Genomic DNA, 19490 nt, shown 5'->3' with positions numbered 1-19490 from the left:
GTTTCATTGGTTTATTCTTGGCATCGTTTCGACATCCAGCTACGGCACGACGTCGACATCTCGCCTTCTGGCACATCGTGCTCGGTGTTTCGGTTAGGGATTTACTTCATTCCCATCGCGCACTCCTCTTCTCTCTCTCTACCTCTTGTTGCTTCTCTATGGAGAAATCTGTTCCGGGCTGCCTTTACCCTTTGGCTTCGTAAAGAAAGCTGGATGTACGGCAACAATCAAAGCTGCACCGGAGCTTTCGTAAGGGCATCGAGCGAGGTGGAGAAAATGAAGAGGACAGTTTTCACGTAGTTTGGATGTTTGCTGATCCAATTCGAGCCCCCAAAAGCGTTAACTTTTCCCTTTACGCCTGTTTGTCGAAGAGCGTCACCGATAGCCGGACAATTGGCCTTCTTTACTACTTGTAATTGTGGTTAGTGTGTTGAAGAATCTTCGAGAGGAATTGAGGTTTGCTTTTCCGCAATGATGTGTGGTAGAGCTCTTTATGAGAAAGTTGGTGCAATGTTAAAGTTAATCCCATGGTTTGTAGATATTGCTTGTTATAATGGAACTATTTTTGTTTAAGTAGTCTTTTGCCTTTCAGTATTTAAAAATAAATAAATGTTCCTCTATATTGTATTTGACTCACCTGCATGCATGGAAAATGAAACAGAAAATGTATAATTGATTTTTTTCATTCCCACAGCAGCAAACAAACACTTTCGTTTGGAATGCATTGAACTGTTATTAAAATGATTAATTTCACGTTTCAACTCAATGTACAATCGGTCCGAAAACGGCCATTAAGGGGTTTCTTTTTCCCCTAAATTAGTCTGCAATTACTCATAGCGCACTGCACCTCAAATTGGTTTGAGTGCAACCCCCCGCCCGGTGCGCCATCGGAATATTGGGTTTTCCCCAGTTTTACTTGCCGCCCCCAGCCCAGTGCTGCTGACATGCTTCAACACGCACGGCACAGCTGCAGCCGGTTGGCGTGAAGCATAAATATTCGTCAAACCGCACGCCACCGACGGTTGCGTAAGTGACGCACGGGATGCCACACTCTCGGCGTGTGATAAGACCGCGAGCGCGGCAAAGCGTCATACCCGGCGTCATCATCAGCGTCATCGTTGGCCGGGGACTAATTAGTGCAAAACTGCTGCCCGGCGGGAATGCCGCTAGCGGTCCGTGACCATTTTGGGGGTGCGGAATGTGTGCGCGTGCGATTAATCATTTTCTAGGCCGGTGGAGACGCCTGGTCGCTGGCTCTTCGGGGCTGATGAAAGAATGATGGAGACGCCTGGTGGCTGACGAAGATCAACTGGTTTCAATTTGCGCGACGAGAGGGAGGTATTATTTTTTGGATCCGTAAGGTAGGTTCAGCTACTGGAACCAACCTTAAAACACTTGCACCGTCTAATGAAAGTGTTGAGTGAAAGTCAGCTTCAACCGTGTCAGCATGTGCCTGAAGGTGATGGCATCAAATCGGTTGGTGATGGACGCGTTCAAACAGGCTCGTAAGATATCATTCCCTACCTCTAGTGTAATGCCCCATTTTTAAAGGTCTACTAATTGCTTACTGTTTTCTCTCGCCACTGGGCAAGCAGTTTTCCCGGAATCAGCGGAAGTTCCCCCCCGTTTTCAGTCCGGTTTTTTGTTTTTGCCGACGGGCGCAAATCCTCGCTATCAAATGATCAAATAACAGTGCGCGTATCTGCCCGGCCACAGGCCGCTTATATTTACCATCGTTTCACTTTTGACGGAAAGTGTTAAAAATCCCGCCCCTCGGAAAGACACGGACACTTTGTTTTCACGCCAACTGGCTCGCGAATCTCCAACGCGAATGTTTTGCTTTCATTAGCCCGCGGGTAAACAACGCGCAGCGATAAAATATATATCTGAGTATGGGTGTTTGTGTGTGTTAGGACACTTGCGGTGGAGTTCGCACTGTTCGCACGATCCTCTTCAGAACCGTAACAAATGGAACGTTGAAGGCGAAGTGATGGCTTTTCCGGAAACGGTTGAATCCCTCAAAGATGCTTCGTCGAAGGGTTTTCCTCCCGGACCTTTTCGTTTGGAATGCAGGATGGGTATAATTTGTAATCGCAAATAATTAATCTTTTTCGCAAAGAGAAGTGCGTGGTTGTCCTGGCGAGAAGTGTCTTTTCACCGGGCGATTATTATCGTTAGCCTTCGTTCTAGCGTCCCTTCGAGTCAGCTGACATTGTGGGGACAAATTTTCTCTCAGAATTTTCCTCCCCCATACAAGGGGGTTAGTAAACAACGACAGTGAGCCGTTTTGACGGTTCGGTACGCTTTGGTGACAATTAATCAAAGCCGGCGAACAAAACGAGTTGGCATCGCGAGGATCGAGGCTTGCATGTTGAGTTGGGTGTCAACCCGATCCTTACTTCGTCACGTTCAGCTGGTTCCTACGAGTAAATAATGTCGGCTTGTGTCGGTGGTTCTGAGAAAATCATTTCGGTGAATAATACACTTCTTCGAAGCGAATGTCTCACAGAAAGTCGCAGTCTTGGGATGTTGATTTTGGCTTGTGTTTGATTCCAAGTTCGATTAATTAACCCTTGATCTTTTTTTCCTGTTCGTTTTATTTAGCTTCCACTCGAAACATTTTTAACACCCCCTGTCCAATTATTCGTAGGTGAATTGGCTCCAAATTGGCTGTCAACTCGATAGACACACCGCACATCGATCGGCATTTCCTGCAGCGCTCTAGTCAGACACTTCGCAACCCATTTGCTCGGTTGTTGTTAAAAGCTTCACCAGCCTCTTGCCACCGAAACTCAAAAGCCACCAAACGCCATCATCGGCGACATCATCCTGTGTTCGCTTCGAGCTTCGAGTCAAAGTCGTTAAAATGGAAATTCAATTAAATGACCCACCACATGCACAAAACACAGCCCCCCCGAATGCCTCCATCCTAGACTGTGTGTGTGTATAGTGTTTTTTTTTCTTTCCTCCGGTGATCGTGCTTCCATTGTCGATCCATTTGCCTACCGGGCGGGTCTTGTGCACTATCCTGCGGATGTTAGGAAGTTTATTCATTTCCCTTCACCCACCCTCAGTGCTTTCACCCTACGCTCGTATCCATTCTGCAGTTCGAAGCACCGCCAGAGATTCGATATAATCCTAAAATGTACGAATAAATGAACCTTGTTGCTTGGCCCCGGGAGCAGAAATGGCATAAAATATCCTCATTCCTGTCAGCCGCACATAGAGAGGTAAATTTCGTATCTCCCTGCACCAGCCATGGGATTTGGTTGGAAAAATAAACGACACTCAGACGAGCGCTTGCAAAGTGGGATAAGGCTGTTTAGTCTGTACGAATATTCCTGAATAGTTTAATGAACATCTCCATAGTCGATGTTATTTAGAATAATTAACACACACCGTGGGAAATTGTTTTTGCCACTTCATAGTTTGTATCGCCCACAATTATCAGGAGAAGAATAATTATCAAATTATGTATATATTTTTTAAAAAATCATAGACTGATCTCCCATACAAATAAATGTTTTTGACCTACGTTCAACCACCATTGCTTGAGATTCTCGGCTGTCGCAGCATTTGTATCGAATTAGGAACACTCTAGCACCAATTTCGTTCACCTTCAGCCCGTGTCAACAATACAACTTGTAAAAAAAGGAAAAAGATTTATTTCGAACGGGGAAAATCCATTCCGGCGTGCCCGGCACAAAGTTTAGGATTCAATATCAAAAGTCAAAGTTCCGCCGTGCACGTGCCTGTGATCGGACACGACGCCATGTTGCGTTGGTGCTTTTTGTTTGAGATCGCATTCCATCCCGTTGCCTTCCGTTTCCAGAGGGAGGGTTCAATTTTCCCAACTAGATGGCAAAGAAACCATATGAATTCTCTGCTTTCACGTCTTCAAGTTGTCCTTTTTCTGTTTGCTACGTGTGTTGCCAAGATTTTCGGGTACGAGCGAAACTCTACTAGATCCCCAAAATGTTTGTTTTCTAGACCATTTCTCCACTGACATTCAAGTTCTGATAGTCAGTTTTCGTTCGAGGCTCAATGTATATGCTCAATCTTGATAACCCCGTTCTGTGCAGAATAATTTAATCAAACGTGCAAAGGACACTGTTATTCACAGCTGTTTTGTTCCATTTTTTTTTGCTTTATTTTTGCCTTTCCAAAACTTGTATGCCGTCGCACATAAATTTGCTATGTTTGTACCAATACTTGACAATCAACGGAAAGAGATTTGATTTGCATGCATCGGAGGGTGGAGTTTCTTTCCTTAATTTCTTCTTTCTTTCCACGCCAATTTGTTTCTCTCTCCTTTTTTCTACTCTTTCACTCATGAAACAGTAAACTAACCTCCTCCAAACAAAACTATTCTGCATTTGGTTTGTTTCAAAAGATATTTAAAAAAGTGGGTTTGTTTGAAAGCTAGCAAAACATTTTGTTAGGAAAGTTTCTCCTTCCTAGAGAGAAGGAGCATCAATATTCATTTTGCATTTCCTTTCCTTTTCATTTTTCTTTCTTTTTTCATTTTCTACAACTTGAGTGAAACAATAGCACTTCACGCTTGTCGACACCAGTTGTTTTTCTAACGACAATTTCCCTCTCTTTCGCCTGCCGATAACCCCCTCGTCAACCCCAGCGTTTCCATTTTCTCTGGCTCTCAATGATCATATTTGTATGAAAATATATCTTTTCGACGATGAGAACGTGGAAACCACAGCAAAACAAAACGGAAAACTAGGCACTCCAATCAACCGTTCTATACAGCTGTACATTGAGGAAAGGATACACTACTTTGCCTCTTACCCGCGTTAGTTCCATCGCTGTCAACTCCTATCTTTCGCATGCCCGGTGGTCGTGATCATCTTCTTATTGTCCTCTCGTACCTTTCAAGGTTCAGCATGGTTACTTATTCACTTCGTGTTTAGATTGAGCAGTGTTTTCCTCCAGCTGAACAAATCAAATAACTATGGAAACATGTTTGTGGAAAGACTTTGGGGAAAATATTTACTCCCACTATGCATGTTTGTTTCGGCCTACTGCTCGATCGATTATTCTGCAGTTAACATATCCATGTTTCCTTTGTAAATGCTACACTAATGAAACCAATTCATCTGGGCATGTTTCGTTGAATTGCTCGGTCGAAGTTTGTACGACCAAGACGAACTTCTGGTCATTTCTTTTCGTCGCGAAGCCTCCCTCAAAACTGTTACATTTTCGTGCAACTTTTCGTCCTCTTATCAGTCAGCTCAACGCGCTTCGAAGTCTCTCCCAACGAAGCGCTCGACGGTAAGTGGGTCATTCTGCCGACGTCTACCGACGGAGGACGATACGTGTGAATGTGGCGACAGACTTCCCGGCTGTAGGCCGGAAAAGGTATTCGTTACGTACGACGACGACGACGACGACGTTGATTGAGGGGCTGGCTGCATTTAATGGGTGGCTGGAGAGAAAGCGAGAAAATCAACTACCAGCTGACAGTGGGAGCCAACATTACAATGCCTTAATGTAGGAGCAAACCGTACGCACTTTGCGTCGCTACAAGCAGAGGCGGGAACGTTGGAGCATTGTCATCCATAGGCTCTTTCCTTTGCCAAAGCGCACGAACATGTGGTGTGTTCCCGGAGCCATTTTTATGCTGCTTTATGTTAATGTATGTCAATACCTAAGTTGTGCCACAATCGCCGCCTAGGTTGCGCCAGGGTGTTTTGTCATCCGCTAGGAACGATCAATTTTCCCGACGCAATATAGAGAGGTAACCTTCTTCCTGCGGGAAGGTTCTCGGCTTTCTTTGCCAGAATGTTTTTCCTTCCAGAACAGAGAGAAACCACTTAAACCGTTGCAATTTGTACGTTTCGTTCGACGTCTGTGGTTTTTCATCTCGTGCTTCCGCCTTTCTTCATTTAAACGTGAATGGAAGCTATTGCTAGTAATGATAATGGAGAGTATTCTGTTAGTTAGGGGCGTGTGGAATGGAATTGAGGCAAAAGGGATGGCTTTGTTGAAGGTTTGACAGCTACTAGGATGGTAAGTTAAGATAAACAGACGCTTCGCAAAATCTAATGACAGTAGCGCTTGGAAAATAAATTGTATTGAGTATCAGATGACGATGAAGGAGAAAAATGTAAAGCTCTTCTAAGTGTGCGTCAAAGCATCATTAAATTATTCTCAATTCAATCGACTATTTTTGATAGATAATGCACTTGAAAGAGATATCTTGTGTGATACAAACCAGTGAAATATGATCCATATGACGTACGAATAAAATTTACTCTTCGCCACGGTGATGGCAAATTTGCATCCATCATAATCATCCTCTCGTAGCACGTGAGAGTGTATTTGTGTGAAACAAACCGACTCACAAGAGGCTTTCCTTTAACTCCGTATGGGATTCCGGCAGTTTCCATCCATCTCACTTAGCGAACGATACGAGCGAATGGCAAAGTTAAATTCATAATTCATTCTGCGACATGTTTATTTATATGAATTTAATCTGATGAACCCCGGCGGCGTTGTTGCGTTGCATCGAAATGCACCAGCGCTCGTGTAGCAATTGAACCCGTGCCCCGGCGGGACCTTTTCCCCGGCCGTGAGGTGGTGCGAGGTTGGGATGATTATTAAATCCAACGAGCAGCGGGAGCAGCAGGGTGTGTGGTGGTATGATGGCACAAAAAGCATGCCGCCCTGCAGCATCATGAACACATATATTTTATTCTGATTTATTAACATTATCTGACGGATTATGATGTCGTTTTAATTCATCGACAAACCAACTACACCCGTTCATTCCTCATTTCGCTCTTATTTTTCCTTTTTTTCCTCGTTGTTGCTTCAAATCGATCCTGTTGAATAGTGTTCGACATTAGAAAGTGTTGTCAGACACACTTTCAACACGTGATTGATGTATCGCTACACGCTGGCTGGACTTTGGAGAATGTTTGTTGGTTCTTGTCCTTTGATAGATTGATGGTTTCTATCCCGTACATTCTTTATAAAGATTTATTTTCATTTGTTGCTGATTAGAATTCCTGCTTGGTTTAATTTGAACTTTGATTTATTCGATTGTATGTTTCATTTCAGAGTTTAACAAAGATTCTATTACAGCATTCAATCTAAACCAAAAGTTCATGTATTACCATTTAAACTTGTTGTAAACGTTGGCAAGAAAGATTTGAACCAAACCCAAATGTTCATTTATCACCATTGAAACTTGTTGTAAACGTGGCCAAGAAAGATTTGAAGCTTCCTCCAAACTTTTGGGCTTAGAAATGAAATAAAAATTTGTTCCAGTCACCTGGCTCAGTTGCACGAAATAAATTTACACCGCATCGGAGAAGTGCAAAACAGGTAATCCCGGGGGGATTTAGAATAAAGTCGTTACTTTAAACAAAAGTTTTGTTCGCGTGAGAATGGTGAGGCAGGTGTCCTCTCCCCGTGCAAATAAAGTAGGCCACGACAAGGGTCAGTTTAAAAAATCAGTTTTTCACTTACTTTGAATCCAATTTACTTTTATTTAAAAAAAAGTATTCGTTCTGATTCCTTTCTAGGTTGACAAAATAAAAAAAATTAAAGTATGACATTTCCGGAACCGCCCAGGAACAGGACGATATAAAGTTTCCAGCACAAAAAATTATCTCGCCAACAGAGTGGAAATTTTGGTCCAAAACGTAACACTAATAAACTTGGCAACGGAAACACATTGTTATGGAAAGTTTTTGGCCGCCCTCGTTGCGGAAGCGCTACTTACAACCCGTGAGTTTACAAACCGGAAAGGCTCCCAATTTGACGTTTCATTGTCACTGGAGATTGTGTGTCCCGCGAAAAGTAAAATCTTGACCAAAAGATGGGGAGGGATTTAAGGCGCTGTTCGACTTGCTTCTTTTTTACAGCGCAAAGTTTCTTGGCTAGAGAGCGAAGGATACTGGCAGGTGTTATCATGTTTTATGGCTGTTCCATCAAGCTCTGCTCCCTCTTGATATGCGTGTGTCACTTGGCAACTTGCAAGGAGGAGATACGTTCGGGAAGGTACGACGCGTAACTTTCTGGTTGTGCCTTCTATTCCATTGTCCCCCTCACAGTCCCTTCTCGCCGGGTCGTTTTGTGCAACGGGATTTAGGCAGAGGATTTCAGGCAAATTTAATGCTCGCTCCACGTGAACGCGAGGGATTACCGCGGACCGGAAGTTTTTCGTCCATTTCGCACGGGGACCTTATTAACATGTTTTGATCCGTAAATCCGCGCTCATCGCAATCCGCATTATTAATGAGTTGTTGAAGGGAGGAACTTCATTCAAATGAAGTTTATTTTTTACAAAAAAGAATGTTCTTGAAAACGACTTACCTAATGTGTTGACATAGCATCGTTTCTAATGTCTTTGTCCGCGATTCTAGCGCTCACCAGAACTTATCCTGGCGTGTCATTCTCGTTCCGTTGCTTACGAATTGTGCCAAAAACTGGGCGGCGCAAATGTCCCCACCGAGTGAAAGTACGTTTAACTGTGGGCATAAAAACCAGTTGGCAATCTTTCCCGCCAATTTTCATTCGCAAACGCAACAGACATGGACGAATTGATATCTTAATGTTCCCTTTTTCCGTTCGTTTGAGGGGAGGAGACACTAACAGGCACGCTTTTGAAAACTAATTGTGCTTTTCAAAAATGACGTTTTGGCAATGATTACATCCGGCTTTGGTTAGCTGACTATTTTTCTCTCTTTTTTACTGCTGTTAATAGATGTTAAAATAGATTCATTGACATCAAGGAAGGTGGTGACAAAAACAAAAGAATGTCGTGTCGAATTTATAGGCGGGGCACCGAAAATTGAAAATAAATTTGAAAACCAAGTTTTTTTGAATGACTTTTGGTATCTATTGACGGAAAAGTACGTCTTTAGTTTAGTGCAAGTTAAAGAACCATCGACCTTGCGGGGTTAATTTAGTACTTCCGATTAAATTATTGTCTGAGTTATCGTCCTTCAATATTCCTACAAAATTGCTTTTATCTGTGAAAAGTTTCTCTCTCGCTCAAATAATTAATAGCTTCTAATTGTTTGCGTACGTGATTCTTCGCGAGTTCGCCAGATTCCATTTGGTTTGGCGGGCGAGCTTTGGCTGAACCACAATTTATCACCGCCGGAACGGAAACGCGGTTACAGGGGAAAACCAAATAATTGCAAAAACACCAATAGAAAAATGGCACAATATCCGGCCCAAGTATCAGAGGTGGGCTAACTTCCGACCCCTCAGCGAGGAGGAGCGGGGAAAAATAATCAACCGGAAGCCGAACTGCGCTCGACTACTACTACTAAACCATGCCTCATGGCTTCTTTCTTTTGGCTCTGTCTCTTTCCCTCTCCTTCGTCGAATCGGACACTGTGTGTTTTATCTCCAGTGGCTAACCAATTAATAACACGTTGTACACAGGAGTTTGGCGCTTTAAATTAAAAGCACCGGCTTTCCGGTGGCCCCATTCCTTGCCATCGGAACTGCAACGGCTGCACGCGTTCGTGTATTGGTGTGCGAAACGCGAATAATCTCGATACTCCATGAGGCGTGAGAGAGGGGGGGGGATTATAAATTCTCCGGTCAGCACGACCGGAAATGCTACCACCGGCATTGGTTTTGGAGCGAGGGTAAAAGATGGTGTAAAATGGCCGGAAGCGCCTCGTTCTAGGAAGTGGATGGAAAATACCTTTCCTCGCACAAGTATTGCAAATACAATAGCGCAAGCGACAGCGACGGAAGTTGGCACAACAAATTGTCCTAACTGCTGGATGCAGTTTTGCTTTTATGTGTGCCATTGAGAGCTGGGCAAATGGAACCATTTTCCGAGACATGGGAAAGTGGATGTGCTGGGTGGGGGGGTGGGTATTGAAAAACAGTAGAGTTAAAATATTAAACATAACTTTGCGTTTTGTGGCTAGAAAGAATCATGCCAAACGTCTGATACATGTGCCTCTCCACGTTCAAGATACAAATAACCAACCATAGCATAACTTATATCTTCGTACGGACGAGGATGTGCAATATCCGCCGAAGGCCGAGCATTATTTAACAGAACCAAGACCACCTCATGGCGACGAGATTACAAGTGTTCGAAAGACGGGGAACAAAGCACTACAATTTAAAAAGTTAAGCGACGTCCCATCGTTTGATAAATCCCCTCGAGAAGTTTTACCCTTTCGTTTCGCAAAGAAACAAGAACAGAGAAACCTGCGCTTCCGGGTTTTCCTGAGATAAAATTATTAACGTCGCTGTTGGTAACGATAGCAGCGTTGGTGGAGGATGGTAGCCGACCGTGTCCGACTCGACGTAAACGATCGCATTATGCATCGACGCGTCCGCTTGTTTAGCGCATTGATGAAGAAGCTCCACTTATCGCCGCATGTGCATCGTGTCCTTGTTCCGGCACCGTCCCATGATCCATTCCATTCTTGTGGCAAACTGTTGCAACACGGACCGTGACGCTGGCATGTGGGCACACAGTGATGAATATAGCGCGATATCTTTCGTCGAGTAGCGCTTTCTTCGGGGGCGAGAAGCAAGCGAACGAAGCGGAGACAACGGAGGAACGTGATTTTGCGATGCTGAAAACGACTTGTAAGTCGTTTGCCAATGTCCTTTCGACGTCCCGGACACACAGCGTGGCTTCGACGTTGGGTGCTTTTGAGCGTCGTCCGGAAAGTGGGAAAATATTGCAACATGCGCCTCGAGTGTCGCTTAAGTGGATCTCGAGCAATGGAGTGCTAAGCGTGGCTTGTTCGAGACGTCGGGTTCTTGTACACCACCTTCCCGCGGGTTCGTTTTCTCCCTCGATGGGTTTGCAGTAACGGTATTTAAACTTTTGTTTCCGTAAACCGTACGTGTAGCTTTTTAGAAAAAATGTGTATTAAAAATGTATAATGCATTACCGCAATCAAAGTACGCTAAGTTGACAAGTTAGCTCCCGCAATGGTTATATTCCCAAACAACAGCCCGCTTCACTACAAGGTGAATGCAGTTTGAACATCAAACGAAACGAAGGATCCCCCTTTTCCAGGGGAGAGTGTAGTGAGTGCCGCTTGTTTGTTGTCAAGGACGAGCAAATTGCGAAGGACATTCTTTCCGCCCTCGCAATGCAACGGTTAAGGGATGTAATGCGCCACGCTCGAGACGAATCCTTTTAACATGCACATACAAGCTACCGAGCAGTGGCCGGAGAAGTAAGCGGATTATGTATGAGATTTTGTTGCATGGTCGGAATGAAAAGTCCGCCTCGGCACAATTGGTAGCATCTCCTTCGTTTTTGGCCCACGGAATAAATAATCTAGAAGGATACTCTTTCTTTGTAAAATAAAAAGCAATCACAAACAGTAGAAAACACTCTTACATCGTCCAATGTTACGTTGGTTGCAGGCGGCAGGGGCAGCATCGCAGAGAGAAAAGCTGTGGTTTTGGTGCCCATTCTTTCCCTTGTATCTTAATTTTCAAATGCCGTCACGTACTGCATCAACATTGTGCGGTTGGGGTTTGTTTTATATTTCCCCACATCAGAAAATTGTACTTACCGAAAACCGACGGAACCATTCCGTTCTCTTCCCCTTTTTCGGGTGGTCCGGTTTTCACCAAGTAACTAAGTAACGGAAAACACGGTTGCTCCGTTCATGCGACTTAGAAGAAAGTTCCCATAGGCAAATAATTGCCTGTGGATGCTCCGAAGTTTCGCCACGTTCGACAATCTACCTGTTTCTGTGTGGGAAACTCCACATGTGTGATGTAATTGTGGTTCAAGTTTGGGAATAGCTTGAAATAGTAAAACCTTTCTCGTTGCAGCAATGTCCGTACAATGCAATCACTTTAACCTGAAATATAAGCTACCGTTAAATTTTTATGATTAAACATAAACGAAAAAATAATAGTTTTTAATGCTACTACAATAATTCAAAAGATTTAATTATCAATTGCAAAACACAAGATTGATTGTGTGTTGTTTTGTTCAATTCTTTCCGGAAATGGGCAGCATGCAGAGTCTCCAATCCGAATAAAAAGACCTTAGCAATTGGTGAAGGAAGAGAAATAAATTGTTCTCCGTCGCAATCCCCCAAACGACGTCCGGTCAATCGAACGTTCCTGATGAAGTTAAAATTGTTTCTGCTTTTCTGACCAGCCGCCGAAATTCTCCTATGGTCGCCACCCGAACGACAACGATGATTTCGGTCGAAATAGTGTTGGGGAAAATTGTGCGTTTAACCGAATGGAGGACGCATGACGAAAGCGGTCTGCTCTTGTGGGACGGCTCGATTCTATTTTCCCGATGAAAAACGTGTCAGCAGCAGGAAGGTTCTTGTGGGTCGGGTGAAGGAGGGAGATTGGAAGGTCTGGGTTTCTGTCAAACCGATAGATCGATGCGTGAAAAACCACTCGAGCCTCTCGAATGCGGAATCAAACGTGTATCGAACCGAAATGCGTGACCTTTCGATTTTAGAGTCGCTCCAATTGAATGCCTCGTGTGTGTGTGTGTGTGTGTGTGTGTTGGCATTGGATTTGCATAACCTAGAGCGAGGGTAAAATGTGGGATGGGTTGAGGAAGACGGGGGACTATGCAAACTCAAATGCAACAGTTCGTATGATTGATTGATGGGTTGATTGATAAGCGGCGACTGGGGTGTATTGTTTATCAACTGCCTTTTCCCCGGGAGTTTTCCGATGCGAACGTGGAGCGGCCAGCGTTTATTCGGTGCATTTTATGCCTGTGAAAAGTGAGGAGACGCTTACGAAAAGGGTGTGCTGTTTTTCTTCAATGTTTTATACGGTTCTAGAGTGGATTCTTTGGTTAAGTGCATCAATCAGAAAAATGTGTTCAAGGGAACCCTTTTTCCTGGTTTTTGTTTGCTCTTGTACTCTGATTGATGTTTCCAAAATTAAATTTAGAGTCGAATTAATTTGATCTATTAACTCGGCTCTGTGCGGAGTTGGAACAACAACATACTCGCTTTCCGTGACAAAAGAACATCACAACAAATGGTGCGTCATCCATCTTCCGCCACTTGAAGAGCTTGGAACAAATGAATGAACCGCTCTAATCGACAGCGACCGGTCTTGAATGCAGCGGGGGACCGATGTTTATCATGATTCTCCGCCACGGGAACGTTCATGTCTTTCCTCGCATACGTCTCAAGCGATCGCAGACGATTTCATGCAGTCGGAAAAACCTGCATCTGGTGCCGGGTTGTGCACAAACCACGCAATTAACTACGGTCCATTCCTTCTCCATCGTATCTAATCGGGGACAAGTCTAGCAAGATATCGTGTTTCCGAGCTTTGTTTGCTGCTGTTTTTTTCGTGTTTAGTGCACTCCCAGGTTGTGCGCCACATCGGAGGCGATGTCCTCTAGTGACAAATCGTTCTCGTTGAGAGCGCTGGGCGCTTTTTTGTGTCCCATGTCCTAGACGGACAGCTATATAAAACCCCCCCGAGGGGGGATGGAAAAGTCTTCTTTTGCTTCCAATAAAACGGTGAATCATGGATGAAGCGGTTTTCCAGACGGCTACGTGAGCTGAAACAATAGAATGAACCACTCGGAGGGAGCAGCATTTCATCTTCGCAGTGCGATGAACAAGCGCGCGTAGATTCGAACGTCGCCGGGAAACCCGAAACGTGCCTGTCGGAATCCAATTTTCCATCCAAGCTGTTGCTGGACGCGCTCGGACAGGGATCGTTGTACTTTTCAACTGAAACCCAATGTCCAACTATCCTCCAGAACCATTCCTCACCACCTTCCTTTATCCTTTAACCAAGTTGAGAAGGACTCTTGAGTAGTAGAAACCTAAAGAGTAAAAAGATAATCTAACCACTTGAGCTGATACGATACGTTAAACAAAAGCAACACTTGATGGATAATAGCGATTAATAACATTTTTATCTCTCTCGCTCTCTCTTTGTTCTGTTTAGAACCTGCTCTTCTAGGCACTGGCGGAGGCAATGGATTTCCACCGAACTTCTCCCCACCGGATTTCCACCCGTCGGAAAACTGGAAACCGGCCGCCGCCGGAACGCACGTCGGACTGATGAAGGATCCGCCGCTGCCGCGGAACGGACCGACCAACTTTATCCAGCCAACGCAGCAACAGGTAATTTGTCAACCGGTTTGTTTGAGCGATCGTCGTTTAATTTCGGTTGCAAACTCATCGAGAGATCCTTACTACCTCAATTTCAATTTTTCTTAGAAGAGCCACGAGTAATTTTAAGGTCGTTGGAAAACGCCGTAGCGTCATGAACTTAACTGTTTCACTCCAAGTGAAACTCTTTTCCAAGTGCTATTAATTGCTCATGTTAAATTGTACTGTCTCCTGGTGCTCCGATATGTAAACACCATTAATTTGCTTGTCATTGTGAGGTTTAAACTTGGCCTATATTTTACTTGGACGAAGCAGGCGAAGTGCCGCACGAAATCCAATGGAGGCGCATGGTGGTTTATTGCACAAAGTCAACTACGACCCCGATCATCACGCGAAATCCGAAATAAATTGTTTGTTTTCTTAACCCAGTAAAATAACCGATTGGTGGAGCATTTTATTTTATGTAAAACGATAAATCTTTCTCGGATATGTTTATCTTGCCAACGTCGCCATTCGCGTTGACCATTTCGCATCGCAAGCGAGCGACCTTCAGCAAACCGTTCATGGCATCCTATGTATTGTTTTCCAACGAGTCGGTGCCATCCTCAGATGCTGCATTGCAAATTGAACCATTTATCAGTTAATTAAATCTTACGTTTCGCAATACACTAGGGTGGGTGCTCGATATTTCTTTCGTTTCGATTTATTATTAACATTTTAAATATTGCTTTTTATTCCAACATTCCACGCAGGGCGCAGTGATGATGGTGTACGGACTCGATAACGGTACGGCCAACACCGATAAGCTCTTCAACTTGTTCTGCCTGTACGGCAACGTGGTCCGGGTAAGTAAAGTGCACAGATTTACCAATCATCTCTCGAATTTTGGCACAAGCCGTGTTGCGGTTGAGTGTTTTATTCGTTTGAATTAGTCGCTCGTGGCGTTGTGCTCAAATTACCTTCACACTTACCAAACATTCCTTCACTATCGTAATACACCGCACACTTTTTGCAGTCGAATCTGGCGGAAGTAAACAGCACAGTTTTAGTTTTTTCTCATCTCCTCATTTGTGCTGGCCCAGATAGAAGGAAGTCACCGCAAAAAGAGCAAATGGTGACTAATTAGTTCACATTTTATGGCCTGTCACTCACGCGACTGTCAGAGGTGTATGTGAGTGTGTGCGGCGATTTTATTTTTCCTCCCCAATTTCTCAAAGTTTGCCCGACGCAATGCTCTTTCCGCGAATGCTCTCGTGCCATAAATCACATGCAGCATATGTAACCGTACGCATTTTTTTACATGTGACTGCCACAGGAGACACCACCCAGCACAAGCAAACCAAATTCCTCTAAAGTGAAAGAGTTTAAATCGGACGAACCGAGACCGAAGATGTAGCATCGACGTTTCTTGAGTCAGCCCTTCGGAATTCGATCCGTTTTGTTTTTGCGGTCTAGAATGTTTTTCAGTTCTCGGTGAGAACGCCTTACGAAACCCACGATAAAATAGTTGGTTTGTTTTGTCTTGCAAGTTCAATTTATGATAACCTTCTTTTCTCTTGTTGGTTTCATCGCAGGCTCTGCTTAACTTACACTTTTTTATCAAGCAACTTTTTGCTACTTGCAAATTTGATACAGAATTTATTTTCATTTTGCCATCCGAATTTGGTTCCATTTGATACGCGCCGCTGATTAGGCGGAACGTGATTTGAAAATGTACCACTTTTTCACAAAATCAAGAAAAAAAGTCAATGCAAATAGTATCGTTATTTTGGGCAGATATTATCCCAACATCAAATCTACACAACGCATACGAAAATGATACCTGCAAAAAAAGAATAAAATAGTTTTTCAGAACCTTTGACAATCCAATGTGCTTAGCACCTGTCAGCAATTGTGTAACCTAGCTGTCGTTTATTCAATTTCGTTTCGCATGAACCGGAAGTGTGCATTTTTCTACAGCAACAATCCACCAAAGTCTGTCAATAATGGCGGAGGCCATTTTTGTTTGGTGTTGAGTTTTTGTGTTTTGCAAGACGGGAATAAAACCGACGCTTAAAAATGGTTCCCAATGCGATCCGTCGACGACCGCAACAGATGGCGTTCGTAAAATTGATTCAGTCGGGAGCTTTGGAGGAACAAAAAGGGAATTTTCAACCCCAAAGGCAGCGCCACCAGGGCCACCTTTTCACCACCAACTCGAAAAAACAGCATGTTAAGGCTGGCTTTCAGTGCGAACAGCTCCACTCCCGGGCAAGGGGTGGGTTAAGTGAGAGGGCGTTGAAGGGATGCAAAAGAAATAGCAACAAGCGTACCATCGATACACACACACAACCAGCGCAGCTGCCAGCCGGAACCGGAAGCAGCAAGGCGGAAAAAGAAATTCAAAAGGAAGCGGCTGCGCGCCCGGCAAGGAAAACCCATTTCAGCATTCGAATCCCATTCAGGGGGTTTTGCATGCACCTTTATTCGCGCCACACACCACCACCGTCTCCGTCCCAGTTCCATTCCAGTTTATTCAGTTTTCAAATTTTCGCCTACGAGAAGCGGCCGTCATTTGCTCCACGCTGTTTCGGATTTCCGTTTTCATTCACTTCATTCCGAACACACACTCACACACAGCTGACGCACAGGTTTCGTTCGAAAAAATGGTGGCCGCGAGTTGGAGAATAAATGGCGGCTGCAATTCTTCCGCCGATCGGTACCCACTCGATGCCGATGGAAACGCTACGTTTGTTGAATATCTAAGCGAGGTTGTATAAGCAACGATAGAGGGTTATTTGCGTTATGTCTGGTGTACGTCTTCCGCGAGGCAATTCAATTCTCCAAATTAATCCGACACTCATCCTTCGCCAGATGGTGCGAAGCTTTCCGGTGTTTTTTTATGCTCTGCAAGGAATGGTTTTCTGCAGTGTTAAGACACTACAAGCAAGGTGTGATGATTGAAATGTCTACATTACCACAACATTGAGCACCATAAACATAATATAGCGGTATGCGCGAATAATAGACCACCGTACAAACATAAGAAGGTTTCATGTGTTGGTATGTTCTTTTATCGATTTCGCATTTTAAACAGTTTGTTCCGGATTGTTTTCTGCAAAGTTATTTCCTGGCGAAAGATCAGTAAACTCGTTCCTGAGTGCGGTTAATTTCCGATGCGAATCTGTTCAACGACAATCACTTATGTCGGGCCAGTTCTTTTCGCACTTCCTGTATGTTGTCATTGGATGGAACCATCTGGGAACGTTAGATAGAAAAAAAAAGAAAGAAGACCTATGAAGCAATCCGAATATTTCAATTCTTCTTACAGTAGAAGAAAGGGAGAGGAAGCCTTAGAGAAGTTTTCGGTGCATTCCCAGTCTAATGGCATGTGCTACGGAAGAGTGCAATCATTCTCGGTACACCCGGTGAAATCGGCTCGCAAGCCCCTGTTGGTGCCCAACTGTTCTCAGCCAACCCGAAAGCGGCCCATTAGGCGGAAAATAGGAGATGAAAATAGCCCACCAGACGGCGAGGCGATGGACAGACAGCTAGATAGATTGGACGTCACCGAGACACGCAGCATCCCACCACCGAATAATTAATTTCAATCCACTCGACGACAATTTCCTTCTCCCTCTGTTCTGTACGTACGGTGCTGTGACCATAAGTGCTGCGCTGTTGGGAGGCAAATTTTCTCACTCTCGATAGCGGACGCTTTCCGAAGGGAGCAACACGATGGATTCTATTTTATTCCCATTGTCATTGTTTCTGGGAGTTTCAACTCTTCGGAGTCTTCGATCCGATGGCCTGTTGACTTGTTCATTTCATGCATGAATGTGCAGAGTACTTCCGAATGTCGGGTCGCGTCAAATGAAGTTTCCCATGGGTGAATAAATTGGAATTTAGTCGATGCCCGTACCATAATAAAGGATCAAAGCTGAAAACCGATTTTCCAAAACGATTTGTTACATGCTATTGTTCACTTCTGGCTATCATTAACAGCATATGTGGTCGCCATTATTGCCACTACGACATTCCATTATCAAATTCTCTATGTCTTTGATATCGAGGACAAACAAACCTGAAGTTTGATAGTCCAATTCAAAGCCTGCATTTTCACTTGTTACGTCTAACTTACACTTCTTCCACAATCCCATCTGTTTTTTCAACAGATAAAGTTTCTCAAGACAAAGGAAGGCACTGCCATGGTACAGATGGGTGACGCCATCGCTGTCGAACGCTGCGTCCAGCACCTGAATAACATTCCAATTGGAAACGATGGCAAAATTCAGATCGCGTAAGTAGCCGCTATTGAGCGGCATTTTTCATGAACGAAAGGACACACTTATCGAACGTTTTCTGTTTTAGATTCTCCAAGCAAAACTTCCTCTCCGAGGTCACCAACCCGTACACCCTGCCGGATCATACGCCTAGCTTCAAGGAATACACCGGCTCGAAGAACAATCGCTTCCTGTCACTGACACAGGCGAGCAAGAACCGCATCCAGCCGCCAAGCAAGGTACGTTCGCTATCAATAATCGCAGACTATCCCTCTCTAACACGACACCATTTTTTATTTTAGATTCTTCATTTCTTCAACACACCACCGGGACTGACCGATGAGCAGCTGATTGCCGCGTTCGCCACCAGCGATTGCCATCCGTCGCAAGTGCGTATGTTCCCGCTGAAATCGGAGCGCTCCTCGTCCGGCCTGGTCGAGTTCCCGAGCGTCGCCCTTGCCGTCCAGGCGATCATGAAGTGTAATCACACCGCCATCGATCACAAAGGTAGGTGACGAGAGAGAGAGAGACACAGAATCTCCGGAAACATTCATTTACTCATTATCGGAACAACTTTCGCTGCAGGCACTAAATTCCCGTTCATCATGAAGCTGTGCTTCTCGTCGTCGAAAACGATGAACGGTGCGTGGAACAACGAAAACATGGAGAATATGAAGCAAGGTTCATCCGCCCCCACGACGCCCTGCACCGAAGACGAACCGATGCAGGCCCGATAAATCCTCCATCGCTAGCAGCTTGATCGATGCGATCCCGCATCCGTGCGCCCACCACCGGGGTAATCGGCTGGAGCATGCCAATGACGACGTTACTTGCTTTTGTGTTGCCCAGCAAATTCCCATCGGTTTTGGACTGTGATGTGCAATGCGCGCGAGGATCCGTAAAAAAGTCGATATTCATCAGCATCACCCGGGGTGATGCGGAGGAAGCGGAAGAACAGACAGAAAAGCCACATCCACAAAGAGCAACCAGACGACAGAGCATCGGGCGAACACTTGCACCGGTCGCTGACGAGAATCAATGTTTAAAAAAATCATCATCATCGTCATCATCAACCATCAACCAATCCACCGTTCGCACGCGACTCCAGGTGTGCGCCACTCATCAGCATCTAACCCAT

General features: G+C 44.6%; 1 protein-coding gene across 1 annotated transcript in view; it reads left to right on the top strand.

The window, feature by feature from the left end:
• LOC131289154 (heterogeneous nuclear ribonucleoprotein L) overlaps window positions 1–19094 on the top strand; it is a 144498-nt gene extending 125404 nt beyond the window's left edge. Inside the window, exons 9-14 of the mRNA XM_058318363.1 lie at window positions 13924–14102; window positions 14843–14935; window positions 18245–18369; window positions 18441–18591; window positions 18655–18859; window positions 18938–19094. Coding sequence (XP_058174346.1) covers window positions 13924–14102; window positions 14843–14935; window positions 18245–18369; window positions 18441–18591; window positions 18655–18859; window positions 18938–19089 — 905 coding nt within the window. The 3' untranslated portion in view covers window positions 19090–19094. The remainder of the gene's footprint in view (window positions 1–13923; window positions 14103–14842; window positions 14936–18244; window positions 18370–18440; window positions 18592–18654; window positions 18860–18937) is intronic.
• The last annotated feature ends 396 nt before the right edge of the window (window positions 19095–19490 follow it).

Source organism: Anopheles ziemanni, chromosome 3 (genome assembly GCF_943734765.1).
Source record: "Anopheles ziemanni chromosome 3, idAnoZiCoDA_A2_x.2, whole genome shotgun sequence".
Lineage (NCBI taxonomy): Eukaryota > Metazoa > Arthropoda > Insecta > Diptera > Culicidae > Anopheles > Anopheles ziemanni.
This window is presented reverse-complemented; position numbering and strand designations above follow the sequence as displayed.